The following is a 16,702-nucleotide window of genomic DNA, read 5'->3' as shown; positions in this document are numbered from 1 at the left end:
ATCCCCTGCACCACACTGTCTCTCCACCCATCGCTTCTCCACCTCCGGCAATCTCTCTCCGCACTTACTACATATTAGATGCCACTTAAGTGCTAGACCTACCAGAGTCGGTGGGTTATGGTAGGTAGGCCCTGCACATGTTCCTATAAAATCCCAATTTCGACAACCGCACCCCCAGCTTGTTACGATGCCCGTGCATGTGCAGTTAAAAGGTTGATTCATTCTGGTTAGCTTCTACTGGTGATGTTTCGAATCTTTTACTTTGAGGGGTAAAATTGTGCTTGGTATGCGTAGTAGAACACAAGGACTTTATGAAACCTCTTTGTTGATCTGTCGCTTGAATGCAAGTGCCAATGGTCTCCATTGTAGCTGGCTTGACGTACAACGTATTTCCATGGGATTAGTGAAGTTTGAGTACGTGGTTGAACCTTGTGTCAAGCACTGTAACTCTCCACGTACCGCGACGGAGTGAATTTTGAAGCAACAACGGCGCGAAATACAGTGGTAGGTGTTCCTTCAATCTACCAGGACCTCGACAAGTGGGGAACCTGGTCGCGATTCCTATATGCTCCAGGACTTATCGATGCCCCGCAGCTCCTTATCTTTGAAACAGCCTCGCTTGACGGAGGAAACATGCAACATGTTCTCGACTCTGGACGCGAGTCCGGATGCGTACCACTTCGCCACTACTGGGCGCGGAGCTAGGAAGACGGAAAATTATCGTCTAGACGTCTAGACTTCTGCTGGTCAAATATAGCGACTGGATGGGCGTTAAGCTGGTCGCAGCAGACGGACCAGAGGTACCTTCATCTTCAAATAGAGCAATGCGCTCCAATCAGATTGCGGAGGTTGAGGCATAGCGTGAATGCTAGGCGCCCAATCATGGTAAGCGAAGGTCGGGATCTGAAACGCCACCCGGCCGTCTTCAACCATCACTCCTTCACCCCACCAAAATTTGCGGGAAATTCTCTGGCTCGAAGCGCCCCGTCGGCGCCCATTCACCTGTCGTCGGGTGGTGCGAGGCTCGCTTCCTGACAACGTGGACTCTTCATCGCGCTGTTTCTGGTCGCCTTGGGCTCGTCGGGAGGCCTCGCCAACTTTATGCCCTTCGAGGCCGCAGAATAGCCTGCGACACTGCAGGCTGCAGGCTCTCGATGCTCCTTGCAACGTTCGGCGATGAATCAAGCGGAGATCGGCGGGCCATCTAGGGGACGTCCAGATGCCATGTCTGTGTCGTAGATCCTCGGCACGATCCTTTGATACTCTTGCGATTCGTTCCCTTCGCTGAAGAGAGCTTGGTGGAGTCCGGCAAGGCGATGAACTACCGTTACACTTATTGCGCCGAAAGAGCGGGAGGCTGCAGATGAGCGCGCTACGCCGTGCAGATGTGGCGGGATCGGGACAAAGACGCTGGCGGCTACAGTGTAGGTCGATGTTGAGACGCAGATCCAACACCCACGACACAGGCACAAAAGCTTAAATGCGTAGTCGCGTGCCGTGGCGCTGTGTTTCGACACCTCGTGTGTGTCCTTCTTTATTGGCTCCCGTCTCTTCTGTGCTTCTAGGCCTAAATTCTGTCAATGGTCCTCAGTGTCTGTCTCACCACCATTCACCCGCCTGATAAAGGACCATGGCCGCGTGAATATGGTATTTGTGTTCACACCTGGCAGCGCCGCGTCTCCTCTCTCCCCTCTTTCCTTTCTCCGCGCTTTTGTGCGTAGGTTGCGCTCTGAAGGACCAATAAAGCGCACGTTCACTTTTCTATTCAACAATGCTATTGTCGACTTCCAGGTGAAGAAAGACTAGTCACGTGTGGATTGACCTTTGTGTGCTCGCGAAGTTTGTTGCCAAGCCGACACTTCAAGTACATCTACACTCTCATAATATTCCTCTTGTCAACTTTTACTTCAACACTTCTTTTCTCAATTTTATCGATACCTGCAGTGTCAGCGACCGCGCATTTACGAAGAACTCAACCTTTGCAACCTAGCAACGACGACCGGCAGGCCGAACCCCCGACATACACTTCACGTTTACATTTTTCGAACGCCCAACAACACAAACAGAATGCGCGGCATTAGACAAGCGACCGTCGCGGCGCTGGCTGCTGCCCCTGTCGCTCTGGGCCACACCTGGATCGAGCAGCTTCGCAATATCAACGATCAGGGCGAATACGTTGGCGAATATGGATATCCTCGCGGAATGGTCTCAAAGACGGATCCAGGCTTCAATGGATTCTCTATGAACTGGGAACTCCCAGGCCCCAACGCAAAAGGCCGGGTCTTTATCGACGAAAGCACTCCCCTCTGCCACACAAGCCAACGCAAACAAGAGCAGTCCAAGGACAAATACCCTCGCCTACAAGCCGCACCCGGCGGCTCCATTGCGATGCGCTACATGGAGAATGGGCACGTCACTCTACCAAACAATCAAAAGGGTAAGCCCAAAAACGGCGGTACCATCTTCGTGTACGGCACCACTGAACCAAAGGGAGATGAGACTCTCGTTACGGTTCTCAAATGGACTCAGGATGGGCAGGGCGGAGACAAGCGCGGCAAACTGCTCGCCACGAACGATTTCGACGATGGCCGTTGTTACGAAAAGAACGACACGCCTATCTCCCAAGAGCGTACCAAGTCCGATCCGAATTTCGCAATGGGCCAAGCCGTTGAGGGAACGCCAGGCAATTACCCGCTCTTCTGCGAAACCAACGTTCAGCTTCCCAAGACGGCCCAAAAGGGCAAGCCTTATACATTCTACTGGGTCTGGCAATGGAATACAGCCCCTGGCGGCGCCGACCCTGGACTGCCTAATGGCAAGGACGAGTATTACACCACCTGCATCGATGTCGACGTTGCATCTGCGGATGTCGCGATGGCTGCAGATGCGAAACAAAAGTATGCTCTTGGTCCTCAGCAGGATGCCATGTCCGTTGCTGTATCTGACTGGGCATCCCGCACTGCCATCATGACGGATGCAATCAAGGGCGAGGTCGGCCCCATCTTCTCGGCCAAGCCCACTGGTACTCCCTCTGCTACTGGCAGACCTCCTTTCCTCAACTCGACCATGCCAGCTCCCACTGCGATCCCTACTCTCACCAAACGTCCCAGCATCTCACCCACACTGCTGCCTGGCAACGACAACATGGTCACGGTTACGGACACGGTCTTCGTCACCGTCACCGAGCCAGCGGCTACACAGTCACCGCCGTCCGCTTTCACGTCTCGCGCAGCTCATAGCATACGTCACAAGAACGGCGTCAAGTTTCGCGGTATGTTCACATAGTGAACCTCGAGCGTACTTTGAATTTCTTGCTGCTTTTTTGTTGTATTTAGTGTTCTCTACTTCACGCGCGGCGCGCATAGACTTTGATCGATCACATACTGATAGCTTTTGCCTGTGGCAGGCCATAAGCACAAGTGAATCAGGACCAGGAGCTTGAATGACCAACGATGCCCGTATACGATGATGGACGATTGGGATTTCATGTGCATAGCGTGGTGGGACATTTGTTCTTTGGGATTGGGACTGGAAAACTGGAAATTGGGAGATACCCCTGCATACATATTGGCGTTGGAACTTTTGCATAGTCTTGTTAGTCATATACCCGGCTGGGTTGAGCAACGTACAGAGGCGTTTTACAGGTGGCTATGGGATACCACTCAGGCTCCCTTCTGGGCTATTTCCGTCATTGTAGATACCTTGGATTCATTGGCTATTCTTCAACTTCCAAGTACAATATCTACTGTGACCTACCATTCTAAATTTCCATGGTGTCGGTGTTGGGCAACAATTCTTCTTGCAGCAGCCCAATGCCTCCTCCACCATCGCACAAGCACAAACAGTATGATCAGTGAAATCGCTCATACTATTCCTAGGAGTCAAATTCATACCGATCGTCCTTTCTACCTATCGGAATACTTCCATCGAGCACGCCACCACTGCTGTGTACGACAGCCGCGTTCTAGGAAACAGATTGCCAGAAGCTAACTCTCTCAGCTATGCTGGGACGTTGCTGACACCATCTCGTTCGGTTATCGAGACAATCGGTTTGCATCCCACAAGCCGCTGACACTCTGCGATCGCTTAGTGGCTCCATGGACAAACACTCATGCCACCTGTGTCCCCTCTAACTACTTTGTACAGCACAGCGACAGCCTCAATATAGCTTTTTGCAAGCAGCCTGCCAAGACGGGACTTCACAAGAACTAGTCCTTCGGAAGTACCGCCCGATGAATGCCAAGCTCATGCTCGGTTGGTGTGCGCCGTTCTGGCTTTAAGGTATTTCTTCTCACTAGGGTTCTTCTCTTACGTGCTGGGAGTGCTTTGACGCCCTCCGAACGCTCCAGTAGCAGGTCTCCTCCACCCACATACTGTTTGTGCCAATTTACACAGCCTTCATAGGCGAGACCCTTCTATCAGCGGTAGAATCCGACAGACAGCAGAGCCATAGCTCGTTCGGTATATTCTTGTTAACGCAGCAGACACTGCTCTTGTGTGCGCCAGAACAACCACACCATTATTCCGGATTACACTCCCGGATACCCCGACAAACGCAGACGGGCATGCACAGAGTCCTGTTAGAAAAATCACCAAAGTGGTCATGTACTTAAGAAGATATCTCTTAGCTCCCAACCAGGTCCTTCCATGGTGAGCAAGACTACTTCTACCATCTCACACCCACCTTCTCTCTCTCACACACTCCATTCAACACACTTCATCCACCATCTATATCGTAACCTCTCACTCACCCCTCCAACCTAAAACCATGTGCCGAGACACAATCCGCCACTGGAATCGCTGCAACCACCGCGAGTACATCCAAGCCCCTCAGTTCTGCAACTACTTCCTCAGGGACATCAACCGCGTCAACAACCCATACTACCTCAATCAGCCGGGTATCCCTTACCGCCAATCTAGAGAGTGCCGCCTACAAAACTTTTACGATGGCAGAGACGGGTACTGCACGCCTTGTGGTATGAAGCAGCAGGGCTGGAATTTCCGTGGGTATGCGTCGGGCTTTGGGGGGTGGCCGAGGTATATGTGATGGATAGTGATGGGTGATGATGAGGAAGAGGAAGAGATGGGAGGGGATAGAGGGTATTTTACCCTTGAGAAAGGTGGCTATGAGTTTGAGTTGACCTTTCACCAGGGAAGCGGCTACGAGTTGTTTAGCTGTAGAAGGGGAGGAGGCTGGTGGTTAGACGGTTCTGCTTGTTTTTATCTCACTCTCTTAATCGTACGATGTTGGCTCATTACGGGTGATCAAATTAGTTCTATTCGTCAGCCCTCGCCCGTCTTTTACCACAATGCCTTTCAAACGCCGCGAGCCATTCTGCCGTCCCATCGTATGTTAGATTTCAGCAATCTCCAAATATTGTCCAACAGCATGCATCACTCCTAACCAATATTCCATCACCTAGCCTTTTTTGTCACCTCCTCAACCGAATGTTTCCCCGCATCACTCTGCAACAACACCAGAGTCACCAGCCCCGTGAAAGTCAACCACACATTCCCCCACACTCCAATTGCCATACTCGTATTATAATGCGTCGCTAATCTGTAATGCTGATATGCGCCAATGCCCGTTGTGACATGGTGGAACACAGTCGCAGCAACCACAGCCTTGGCGTACGGAATACTAGTTAATTTCGTCGCGGGCGCGGAGTTAAAGGGCACGGCGTTGGTGAAAGAAATCAAGATGAGCGCGAGCGTAATAAGACACCAGCCGTCGTTGCGGACGTTATAGAGTTCGAGGTCGTTGGGAGTGAGGTTGAGTTGAGAGGGGGGCCGAAACCCTGGTGATTATTAGTTTTCTGTCGTGTTTCCTTTTCGAGAGCTGCGGATTCAAGGGTGGGAGGGTGGACAGTTGATGTTGATGGTGAAGAACGAGGACGTACAGCCGACTACCATGACGGGATCGTAGACACGGCATAAGCCGCGCAGACCGTACCAAAATGCTGTGCCGTATGCGTAGGCATGGAAGACCTAGCAGACAGTTGTCAGTACAATTGCTCAATGATACGGACATCGATTTGTTGAAGCTGAGTTAGTTCTTACGGCTGCGTTGATGGTAGGCATGCTTGCGTATACTGACGCAAGTTACGTTTCGTTATAGCCGTATAAGAGCAAGATCAAAGGTAGAAGTGTGAGAAGGCGATGTGGTGCCATTCTCAGGCTTGATGGAGCTTTATATGGTGTTCTCAGACTTTTTCGTCGCAAAAGCAAGTTGCGCGCGACGTCATAATGAGAGGTCCAATAGCTCCTTTGGTGTTGTGGTGTTGAGGGGTCCAGACTACCCCTCCCAGGTACCCGGGGTCCCGAGAGATCGCTCCACATCTTTAGCAGATCGCGTTATGCCTAGTTTGATTTGTTTTCTTCGTAATTATTCTTATTCTTAGCAGTGCCCTGTTTTCGAAATATGGTTGAGTGATGGTAAGCCTGTTTTGCAGCCGCACTCTGGCCATAATCATCACACCTGAAGCTTATTGTCGTGAGATTGAGAAAGCCAAGGAAGGATTGATAGAATTGTACTCGGATGTAATCCTCAACCAGGTGTGACTGCCGCGCATGAGCAGATTAGGATGCCCATATAGATATGCTGTCGTTATTGCGTCGACTGATCTATGTTGCTACCACTTAAATCTCGTGAACAGCCCTGTCGACTTGACCTACCCCAAAACGCTATGAATCGTAACATATCGTCCGATATTGACTGACTTCCTTCTCTTTACACCTTCTGCTCGGCCGTGTAACTGACTGGTACATCATCTTTAACCTTCACCCTGCGTGTAAGATGCACATTCCCAGTGCCCACGTCATCGCCTGTCTCGAACAACAAATTGCCAGCCCCATCGTGCGTACGATCCCACTCTTCCACTACGTCATTCTTGACCCTTTTGAGGACGTGGGTTACGCTTCCATCCTGGTCATTAACCAACGTCTCGGTCTTGATCTGATATTTGCCCAACTTCGGCAATAATTTCATCCAAAGGAGATAGTACAGTCCCATGCCTACCATCAAGCCGATGCCGACAGCACAGTACGTCCCGTACCAGAAACTAACGTTCGACTTCTTTGGCGGGAACCACGGCATGATAAGGATGAAAAGGCAAACCAAAGCGCTGAGGATGAGAGCGGAATGCCAGGCTTGGAAGGGTGGGGGCGGGAGGCCGGCCTTTTTGCGGCGATAGCGGAGTTGGTACACTCCTACGACCATCAGGAAGATGAAGATACTATCTGGGTACGAGCGAAGGTCGACAAGGAACTGGAAGGCGTCGCCAAAGGGCAAGGCAATGATGACGATAGTCGTCAGTACCCACTTCAACATAATCGGGGCGAACGGAGTGCCGAATGGTCTTGTGGACGCCCATACATGCGGGAATGGGATCACACCTTGCCTTCCACACTCGCGGATCTGACGTGTCGTGCCGATTATCACGGCCATGATATTGCCTGCCGCGGAAACGGCGATGAGAGCTGGAAGGCCTCGCGCGCTCTTGGTCCCAAAGACGGCTTCGAAGAAGAGGGCCGCAGCCAGTTCGCCGGACTTGCGGATTTCGTCGGCGGGAACAGCTGCAAAGTATGCAACGTTTGCCAGCACATAGAGAATGAAGACTATCACGAGAGATAGTGGTGCGATCCTTTTAAGCGAGTGAAATGGGTTCTATGTGAAGTTGATCAGTATTTGAAGGTTAATGCTGGAATCGGAGGGACATACCTTGATTTCAGCGACAACATTGAAAGCGTTCTCATAGCCTTTGTATGCGAAGTTGATGCTGACGAGGGCGTTGACGATATCGTTTCCGTTGTTTGAGATGTGATCGAATGAGTTGTTGAAATTCGCCCTCGGTTCCTTGACTCTTGTCCCGCCTCCCAGAACGGCAAAACCTGTGATGACAATGAAGAGTAGGATAACCAACTTGACTGCCGATATCACATTCATCAACCGTATCGACCAGCGGGTGGATATGAGACACAGGAAAGCCAAGAAAGTATACGAGGCAATAGCAAGCCCTTTATTTTCCCACTCAGTGGCTGTATAGCCTGCAGCGCGGTAGATGTAACGAGCAAGGACAACTGCATTGCTGCTCGAGAATGAAAAGGCCACGGTAAAGAAGGCATAGGTAACCGGAAATAGGAATCTAGGCTTTGGGTAAGCCTGCTCGAGGTAGGCGACCTGGCCGCCCGAGCGGTTGGGAAAGAGTGAGGCATATTCGAGGTAGATTGCGAGAGCAGCTGCGCTTATTTAGTGTCCCTCCTTGATAACATCATGAAGACAGAAAGGACTTACCCGCGGCAATGATGAAACCGAAAATCCAATATAGGATACTCAGGCCAACGGAATCCAAAGCTCGTAAAATACCGCCGGCTGTGCACTAGGTTAGTATTGTGATATCTATACTGTGCAGTAATGTTTACTTACGTGTACTGAAAACACCAGTTCCTACCATCTGGCTAACATTGAGGAACAGGATGCCTGCGTATCCGACATGGTATCCGAGAGGGCTAACCTGCTCAACTGGGGCACCGTTGCCGTCTTGGAACACTTCCACGCCGTCGACATAGACCTGCTCGCTGATCTGCCCATTTTTCTCCTTGACAACCGACAAGTCAACATTTTCATCGGAGTCGTTACCCCAGAAGAGCTTCTTGACGTGCGCTATTGTAGCCATGGCACAGGAAGATTACACGGTTTGGAGGACAATAAGATAGCCCCACCGCGGTGTAACAATGCTGATCGTGGGTGGCCTGGAATATATAAGAACAGTCGTTACATAGTTCACCTTTAATATATGCCTCAGGCCAAGCTTCCAGATGGTCGGTGTTGCAGGGGTTTCGGAGCATGCAAACTGCGCCCAGTCTGGCGTCATCGGAAAACGTGCGACCTGGGTAGAAATTATGCAAGAGGCCTAAGGATTAGCATATCTTCTATGGCAGATGTCTTTGCGAATGCGGAAGGTCCAAGAACTGAAAAGCGTAGCCGATATCTTGGGAGTTATTGACCGCGAAGCGTGCTGTTGCTGTGTGGATCTCACGATGCAATGCTGGATCCTGGATTTCAACCATGAACGAGTCCAAGGTGTCTGGAAGGAATACAGTAGTCTATGGTCGCATGGTGGATTGTGTTTTTAGGCTTTTGTGATTCGCGATCCTTTCGCAAGCCGCCCACAGGCTCGTGGTCGTGATACAATTTTCTCGAAGACACTGGTATCAGGAATTCGCCAACACACTCCTCCAACACGCAAGATTCCTAGACCATAGCGATCGATTGGCTAGTGGGCGCATTGAGCTTACATGGTCCAAAGTGCCGTTGCGACGTTACAATCAGAACCCTTGTGAGCTCGCCCACCCACCCGGAGGTCTGGTAAAGAGGAGCTGCAATCATCTGCAATCGGCTTCTGGTAGGCCAGCGGCACTTTCATCGGCCAAAACGGAATAATGAGGTGATATAGAGTGACTGGCGCTATCCGCTGGTGAGTTTTTCGCCCGGCTGGTGTGGTTAGTTGTGGCGATGAAGGTACGCTCATCGATCTTCGGCCTGGAGATCACGACGTTCTCTGTCTGATCTTACCTAGGTAGGCGCACAACAATCCTGTTGTACTGCTATGGGCAACAATTACCCTTAGTCATTACTCGGCGCAGCTGGCGCTCAGCTGTACGCTCACGAAGGAGACGATGCTTATCTTATCGGGCGCCAGGAGTTGTTGTCTCATCAACCTCGGATCTTGTCCCTCTCCGCACCGCAACTGACGAGTCGACTATACAGACATGCGCGCTAACACTGTAGCCCTAATGTTGACGACCACCATGTCTCCTCTACCGTCGCATGTATTGCATACCTCTACCACCCTTTGCGCACCCTCGCTGCTATTAGACCAAGCCCCAAGTCGTCCGCCATGACAAGCCCGAAGATCGAACGCCTCGAAGACTTCACCAACCACGAATGGTGCAACAAGCTCCTTTCTGACCCATCCATCACACATATATCGAAGCGCCAGATACCTGACACGCGCGCGGCTATCTCCAATACCCTCTTCACGCGGACCCTCTTCACAGATGACGCGGTCCGCGCCTTCCTCTCGTTATATCGGCCAGGCAAGGGACAACAGAGAGACGTCAACGAAGCCGAGATCTTTACGGGCAGCGCTCCCATACACGAAGTGACACCAAACAATCACGCGACGGAAGTACAGCGCCAGAATGCTAAGGCGGAGAAAACCTTCCATCCCAGCGATCCAGACGCGCCCGAAGCCATCATCCTGGTATCGGTGGGAAACGACGTCGATGGTGGTATACGGCGCCTGCATGGCGGGGTGACGGCGACGTTCCTTGATCAGGCTATGGGTACCCTATTGTCGTACTTTTACCAGAATACAAGCGCCACGTCCGAGCTGAATGTCACGTATAAGAAAGCGATTACAACGCCATGCATACTGCTTTGTAGAGCGAAGGTTCTGAGGGAGAAGGGAAGATGGATTGAGACGGTAGGCTCCGTAGAGGATGGTCAGGGAACTGTGTTCGCAGAGGGGCGGGGCGCTTTTGTGCTGGGGAAGGTTGGGACAGCGAAGATGTAAATGATGCAATCCCATCATATGGAAATGCTGATGAGACTCAGACAATAGCATCTCAGCAAGCGTGTGGTGCATGTTCCGTTTCCTCCGCTTCGGGCCTCAACCTGGTCGCCTCTACCAAACAGCCGACGTTCACGCCTCAAGTACCACTCCTTGAATATCAATGCAAAGAACGATAGTCTTGAAATAGATATGAATACGTTCGCATAACGTCTTCTTCGTGGCCAGCCGCGTTTCGCGATTCAGGCGCAAACACTGCAATCTCGGCTAATGTTTCCTGCACCTCATAATCCTGGCCTCGACCTTTACGACCGTTTTGCTACAAAGCTCATAGATGCTGCAAAGCTCCCACGTGTCTGCTCGCCGCCAATAAGCAGCTATCAAAATTGTGGCCGGCGTTTCAGATCTCGCGGCGGAAACAAGACATGGGTTCCATGATACATGTGCTCAGGAGTCGTTCCAACATCGACAACTTTTTGTATCAAACACTCTCCAAGCATCGAAGAAATCTTCCCAGCATGAACGTTTACAGCAATCGGTCCTCCCACGGATGTCTTAGAGATTGCGACTAGGGAATTTTTGCCTATTCAACGATAGGTACCTGGTGAGGCAATCGGTCCTCCCAATCGGTCCTCCTCATCCGGTCCTCCCGCGGATGCCGATGGAGATTACGAAAACGTGTACCTGGCGAAGAAGCTGTTATAAGTATGGACACTTCCTCTTAAGAACTCATGCTTCTACCACACTCTTTTGTTCGCGCGGTTCTATCAAACTTTCGCTCATTTAGTCATTCATTCTAGTAGCTCTTAGCTCACCTACGTTCTTTACTTTTATATTATATTGATAGTTTCACGCGACTCATAACAGTATAACTTTGTCGCATCTGCCATTAAGATGCGCATCTCCTCTGTTCTGGCCACTGGCCTATCAACATGTCTCTTCTCAGCTCCCTTCGTAGTAGCTGAACCACCATCCGTCGAATCGCTCCTAACATCTGCCGCCAAATTCGCCGCCTCTCTAAAATCCACCTACCCAAACCCCTCCATCGCCCTCCTCCCTAGGCCATTCTGGTGGTGGCAGTCCGGCATCGCGATCGATGCTCTGCTCACATACTCCCAGACTACTGGGGACAAACAATACTATGCACTCCTGCAAAATACGATCATAAGCCAGAAAACAGGAACAAACGACTTCATGACACGGGATGCGGAAGGAAACGACGACCAAGCATGGTGGGCGCTCGCCGCGCTCTCAGCAGCTGAAAATGGTGTACCGAATGTTGGAAACGTGACCTGGCTTGATCTAGCGCGCAATGTATACAACGAACAGAAAGCGCGCTATGATCCATCGACCTGTGGAGGAGGCATACGATGGAAGGTTCTCGAGGGCAACGGAAAAGACGGCTGGCACTACAAGAATTCCATTTCAAACGGATTGTTTTTCCAACTAGCTGCGCGCCTTGCGAGGTTTACGGGCGATGCTGATGCACAAGCTTGGGCTGAAAGGGTTTATGACTGGGTTGTCAGCGTCAAACTAATTGGAGAGAATTTCGAGGTGTACGACGGCACGGACGACACGAATGGCACATGCACAGAGCTCAACCGCGACCAGTGGAGTTACAATAACGGTGTCTTCTTGCATGGAAGCGCAGTTATGGCTGCTCTTACCAAGAATGCGAAGTGGCTGGATCGAACTAACGGGTTCATTGCTTCTGCTAAGAGGACGTTCACGCAAAACGGTACGCTGTTTGAGCAGAAGTGCGAGGCCTCGGCGACCTGCAATACCGATCAAGTCAGCTTCAAAGGCATACTCGCACGCTGGCTGGGTGCTAGTGCTCTTATACTTCCAGAACTACGAGCGGATATTGCAGATGTTATTTCTGGTACTGTAACAGCAGTACAGAGGGGTAATGCGACAGGACTTGGGGTTATGGACAGCTTCATTGGGTTGGAGGTTGTCGATGCGAGCCTACGGACACAGGGGATAGGTGGAGTGGAGGGAGTAATCGGACTTTATAAGGGTACTAATAGAGTGAGGAGAAGTATCGCTGGAAGGATTCGGATTTAATACTGGGATAATTTCAGAGTTCTATGGACCAACCCAGCGACGTATTCGGGTAATGGCCTCCCGGTCCCTGAAAGTATAACAATAAATTTCGTCGCCTCTTTATATGAACGAAAGAGTCTGCAAACTTCACACTATGAACTACGAGATGAGGTTAGGACAGCCATATGTGATTCTTCTATATAAGAGGAGTGGTGAGCTTCAAAGGATGTAGAGTGAGAATACAGTCACACATGTAAGATCCATAAAGAAGCAAGTTTGTATTGATGTGCAGTTATGAATTCGTGAGTTTCATCAAGCTATAAATAAGCTTATAAAAGTGTCGGTTCATGAGGATATTGACAACCCGGAGTCTTACCATATCGTGGTTGTAGCTCCATTCACTCGTGAACGCATTCAACTTCTACCCGTCCTCAATGAAATGTAGAACGCACGTCGAGTAGAGCAGTATGTACTCTAAAGCCATCGAGACTTTTCATAGCATTTACCATCAACCCTGCCTCTGGTGACCACGAAGATAGCGTCGGAGCGCAGATTCGGGGTTAGTATCGAAGTGGAACTGGAGCAAAGGTTTAAGAGCGCCTACGCCCTTAAAGTACCTGTTGAGCTATCGCGAGTGTCAGTACCAAAGTAAATTTTGAGACTGAAACACCAAGATACTCGCTTAGCGAGCAGTATGGAGCGCAGCTAGCAGGTAGGCTGTCTCCATCGTCTGCGCATCGTGGAAACCTGTGAGATCGATGTTGGGGGTGGTAGTGGCATTCTCTTGAGGGCGGGTGCCGGGAGTATCCGAGAAGTAGCTCTTGGTGGCCTCTCGCTTGGTCTCCACTTTGATTTCATTTCCCTTACCCTTGTTCAGTTGTTTATCGTCCTTGGCCACGGGGCCTTTGTGCTTGTCGTTTAGACTGTCCTTGAAGAGCTGGTCGGAATCGACATCAATCATCTCAACATCGGCGGCGGCTTGCTGGGCGGAAGAGGTCGTGGCGGCGGTGACATCGTTTGAAGAACTAATGTTGGGAGCGGTTGCTTTAGGAAACGTTAGATCTTGAACCGAGATGACAAGTTGAAGAAACTAACCAGTACGAGCTTTAGCAAACTTCAGCTGCTGCTTGCCTTTTGCACCCTTGGTGGTATTGGAGTTATTAGCCAGGCCGTTAGAGAAGGTCTGCAGAGATGTATTGGTGGTGTTTGAGTCGGCACTGTTCTGGATGATAGTAGAGGTAGCGCGCTGCCGCTTGTTTGGGCGCTTCTGATGTTGTTCATCAGCCTCGCGGCCCACCTTGACCCAATTGTTACGTTGTCCATTCGAGATGGTGTTTACTAGAGTGCTGTTGTAAAGCTTGTGGGGTGCACCGATGGTGGTCCAGATCTTCTCGTGCTTCTATTAACAATTAGCGATATGCCTTCACTGACTGTGGTCTTGGGATACCTTACCATGAGAGTGACAGCTATGCTCTTGGATGTCTAAGTTATGGGTTAGCACGTAATCTACGTACTAGAACAGTAAAATACGTACCCTGAGTACTAAGCAAATCCAGTCGATGCGCTCTTGGAATGTCCACAGCTGGGTTTGACCAATCGAGTCAATGATCGTCCGGTCATAGATGGGAATCTTGAAGCCGTCGATGTGAATGGATTTGACCATACTCTAGAGCTAGTTAGTTCTTGCATAATGGATGATAATCGCACTCTACATACGAGGATGTTCCAGGCGCATGCCTCAATAGCCCAGTCCGAATAATACACATCCTCCCCCTTTGTCAAGCGCTTGCGGTAGGCATTGTTCTGCGTATCCTTTGCCGCACCCAGGTCCTTGAAAGCCTCCGTAAGCTGTTTAGCAACCTTGCGATGATCTTCATCGGATTGTGGTATAGAGGCGTCATTGGTGGGCGCACGCCATGGAGCCTGGTTCATGGCTGCCATGGCGACAGCCATGTCTTGGAAGCACATGCCGTCAATTTCGATGTAGTTCTTGTTAAGACAGTTGGATGTTAAGGGCCTCGGGCGGCAAGGCTCGGCCAGTCCCATTGGCACCTTCTTTTTGTCGGATGCAGCGGGGTCAGAAGATGGAGATATGTCGGGTGCAGTAATAGTGGTCTCGAGCGTAGACTCGCGCGAGTTGACTCTGCTGCCGCGATCTGACATTGCTGAGTTGTGGCCGAGGTTGGGTGAAGAGCTATTTGAGTGAATAATGGCCTACACGTAAGGGTAGCATTAGCTCTGTTTGTACGACTGGGCATGATTATATGGCTCTTACCTTGTCGCTTGATGGGCTCATATGCTTGTCTTGTATGCACGATTTTCAAGCTGAGATGCACAGTGGACGAGGTTTTATCGATATGTATGTGCCGTGAAATTGTATGAGCTTGACGATCAAAGGTTTATATATGCCGTGGTAAGTGAATACAAGTTTTGCGCGGAAAGCGAGCCGCAGTGAATGTCGATGGGCTTCTGGCCGCACCTAGCGTTGTGAGTGAAACGAAATTGTCACGGAGCGAGAGAGCGCCGACCGCCTCATTCACCGAAACACCCAAAGACGCTATGTATACGCAATGTCGCTACACTAGGGAGATACAGTATGATGTAGGACAACCCTGAGTGTCTTCTCGACCCGTGCCATTATATATGTATTTAAGTTTCGAGGTATGAAGCTCCGCGGTGATAAATGCTGCGAAAATCAATGTTGTGGCGGTCCTCGAAATCACATAGTCGGGTTTCTAAGATACCCCATAATGCAGCACCTTCAATCTGATACAAAGGCCAAAATGGTCGCCATCAACCTGTATCTATGATCAATTAGGATACGACAATTTGTTCTTGTTTTGTTTGGGGCGTGACTATGCAACATTCTTTCTCAAGAATCCATCGTCGATTGTGATGTTAAAGTCTCGGAGCATCTCACGGGCAATTGGATTCCTTCGATACTCACCGATAAATGTGTCCACGTCGCAAATAGCGCACTTAGATAGCCCATAAATCCGGAAATACTAGCACTCCGCTTGTTCTGCATCGCGAGAAGGAGCATCCCTCTACCGCAGGTATTCATTCTTTCTTCATTCCAGCGCTGGCTTGGAGTAATAGTCACGTTGATACAACTGCCCAAAGCGCTGCTTGATGCACTAGGTATCCACCAGTGCGGTTGAGTTCCCAAAGTGAAGAAATTAAGGCAAACGAACGTCAGTTCGACTGCTCTTGAGACCATATCCGCCGTATTAGCGCGATTAGTAGATGCCTAAAGTCTTTTATTCACAGGCTCAGGTGATGAGCGCTTCGTTGGCTGTCTCTTCCAAAGCAATACAGCTCGTAGGAAGACCAATGAGTGTTTGAGGCAAACAGACTAGGCCATCAATATGCGATCAGCTTCCTAGTCGGTGAGATGCAATTATGGGCGAGATTTGCTATGCGTCCTTGGGGGAGGCCAGGTGAGTCCGGGAGAGATGAGGGGCTGACGCATGATTGCTAGCGTGCATGGATCATCACACGCCAAATTCAACGTCATGCTTCAACCCCTCCTCGTGCCTCCTTATGATAAATCCTTCCTCTTTTCAGTACTGTTCCTCATCTTTCTCACCTCATTATACGTAGGTGCTCTTACGATCAGAACCCTCGCGCACACGGCTAGTAAATCGCTTGTGTTCAACTGCCCGTGGTAATACCATGACAACATGAGGTAAAGCCAAACTTTGCAAAGCAGATTCTTTGTACTGTTGCGTGGGTTTGACTTTTCTGATAGGGTAAGCTGATATACCATCGAGGAACCTTACATCCGGCGAACAATATTCGGTGATTTTGGGACTAGGCAGCTGTTTAGCAACAATATCGGTACTTTATTAATTACCGATTGCTTAGTATTTAGGTACTGACCGTGGGCAGCTCTTTAGATACGCGGGGCATTCCTAGTCGGAGTCGGTTATATACTCCATTCAGCACTCTCCATCTCTTCTTTCGACAGTCCTCTAATGGGGCTACACTGGCTAAGGCGGAGCTCGAACCGCGTAATCGACATCTCGACGCACCCACTTTGTCTACAATCTCGGCAGGCCATTTGCTGATCGAGCGAGACG

At 50.3% G+C, this 16,702-nt stretch overlaps 6 protein-coding genes across 6 annotated transcripts; 3 read left to right on the top strand and 3 right to left on the bottom strand.

Annotated features, from left to right (window-relative positions):
* The first annotated feature begins 1,937 nt into the window (after nucleotides 1-1,937).
* K460DRAFT_123815 (uncharacterized protein) lies at nucleotides 1,938-3,566 on the top strand. The gene is made up of 2 exons (XM_040926639.1): nucleotides 1,938-3,271; nucleotides 3,407-3,566. The coding sequence occupies exons 1-2, from the start codon at nucleotides 2,068-2,070 to the stop codon at nucleotides 3,421-3,423; spliced, it is 1,221 nt and encodes a 406-aa protein (XP_040788932.1). The 5' UTR covers nucleotides 1,938-2,067; the 3' UTR covers nucleotides 3,424-3,566.
* Nucleotides 3,567-5,249: 1,683 nt separating this feature from the next.
* K460DRAFT_367169 (uncharacterized protein) lies at nucleotides 5,250-6,256 on the bottom strand. The gene is made up of 3 exons (XM_040933518.1): nucleotides 6,061-6,256; nucleotides 5,901-5,988; nucleotides 5,250-5,798 (listed from the first exon to the last, which is right to left on the bottom strand). Exons 1-3 carry the CDS (start codon nucleotides 6,079-6,081, stop codon nucleotides 5,416-5,418), a joined length of 492 nt encoding a protein of 163 aa, XP_040788931.1. The 5' UTR covers nucleotides 6,082-6,256; the 3' UTR covers nucleotides 5,250-5,415.
* A 474-nt stretch (nucleotides 6,257-6,730) lies between these two features.
* On the bottom strand, nucleotides 6,731-8,675 carry K460DRAFT_377593 (high-affinity methionine permease; the record flags this gene model as incomplete). Its single annotated transcript, XM_040934988.1, has 4 exons — nucleotides 6,731-7,666; nucleotides 7,721-8,238; nucleotides 8,294-8,371; nucleotides 8,426-8,675. The coding sequence occupies 4 exons, from the start codon at nucleotides 8,673-8,675 to the stop codon at nucleotides 6,731-6,733; spliced, it is 1,782 nt and encodes a 593-aa protein (XP_040788930.1).
* Nucleotides 8,676-9,899: 1,224 nt separating this feature from the next.
* On the top strand, nucleotides 9,900-10,577 carry K460DRAFT_286289 (uncharacterized protein; the record flags this gene model as incomplete). Its single annotated transcript, XM_040928873.1, has 1 exon — nucleotides 9,900-10,577. The coding sequence occupies one exon, from the start codon at nucleotides 9,900-9,902 to the stop codon at nucleotides 10,575-10,577; it is 678 nt and encodes a 225-aa protein (XP_040788929.1).
* Nucleotides 10,578-11,468: 891 nt separating this feature from the next.
* On the top strand, nucleotides 11,469-12,641 carry K460DRAFT_406573 (glycoside hydrolase family 76 protein; the record flags this gene model as incomplete). The annotated part of the gene is made up of 1 exon (XM_040936973.1): nucleotides 11,469-12,641. The coding sequence occupies one exon, from the start codon at nucleotides 11,469-11,471 to the stop codon at nucleotides 12,639-12,641; it is 1,173 nt and encodes a 390-aa protein (XP_040788928.1).
* Nucleotides 12,642-13,710: 1,069 nt separating this feature from the next.
* Nucleotides 13,711-14,783, bottom strand: K460DRAFT_282684 (uncharacterized protein; the record flags this gene model as incomplete). The annotated part of the gene is made up of 4 exons (XM_040928588.1): nucleotides 13,711-14,019; nucleotides 14,073-14,102; nucleotides 14,155-14,286; nucleotides 14,337-14,783. The coding sequence occupies 4 exons, from the start codon at nucleotides 14,781-14,783 to the stop codon at nucleotides 13,711-13,713; spliced, it is 918 nt and encodes a 305-aa protein (XP_040788927.1).
* Nucleotides 14,784-16,702: the final 1,919 nt, after the last annotated feature.

The sequence above is a fragment of the Cucurbitaria berberidis genome (assembly GCF_010015615.1).
Source record: "Cucurbitaria berberidis CBS 394.84 unplaced genomic scaffold K460scaffold_3, whole genome shotgun sequence".
Taxonomy (NCBI): domain Eukaryota; kingdom Fungi; phylum Ascomycota; class Dothideomycetes; order Pleosporales; family Cucurbitariaceae; genus Cucurbitaria; species Cucurbitaria berberidis.
This window is presented reverse-complemented; position numbering and strand designations above follow the sequence as displayed.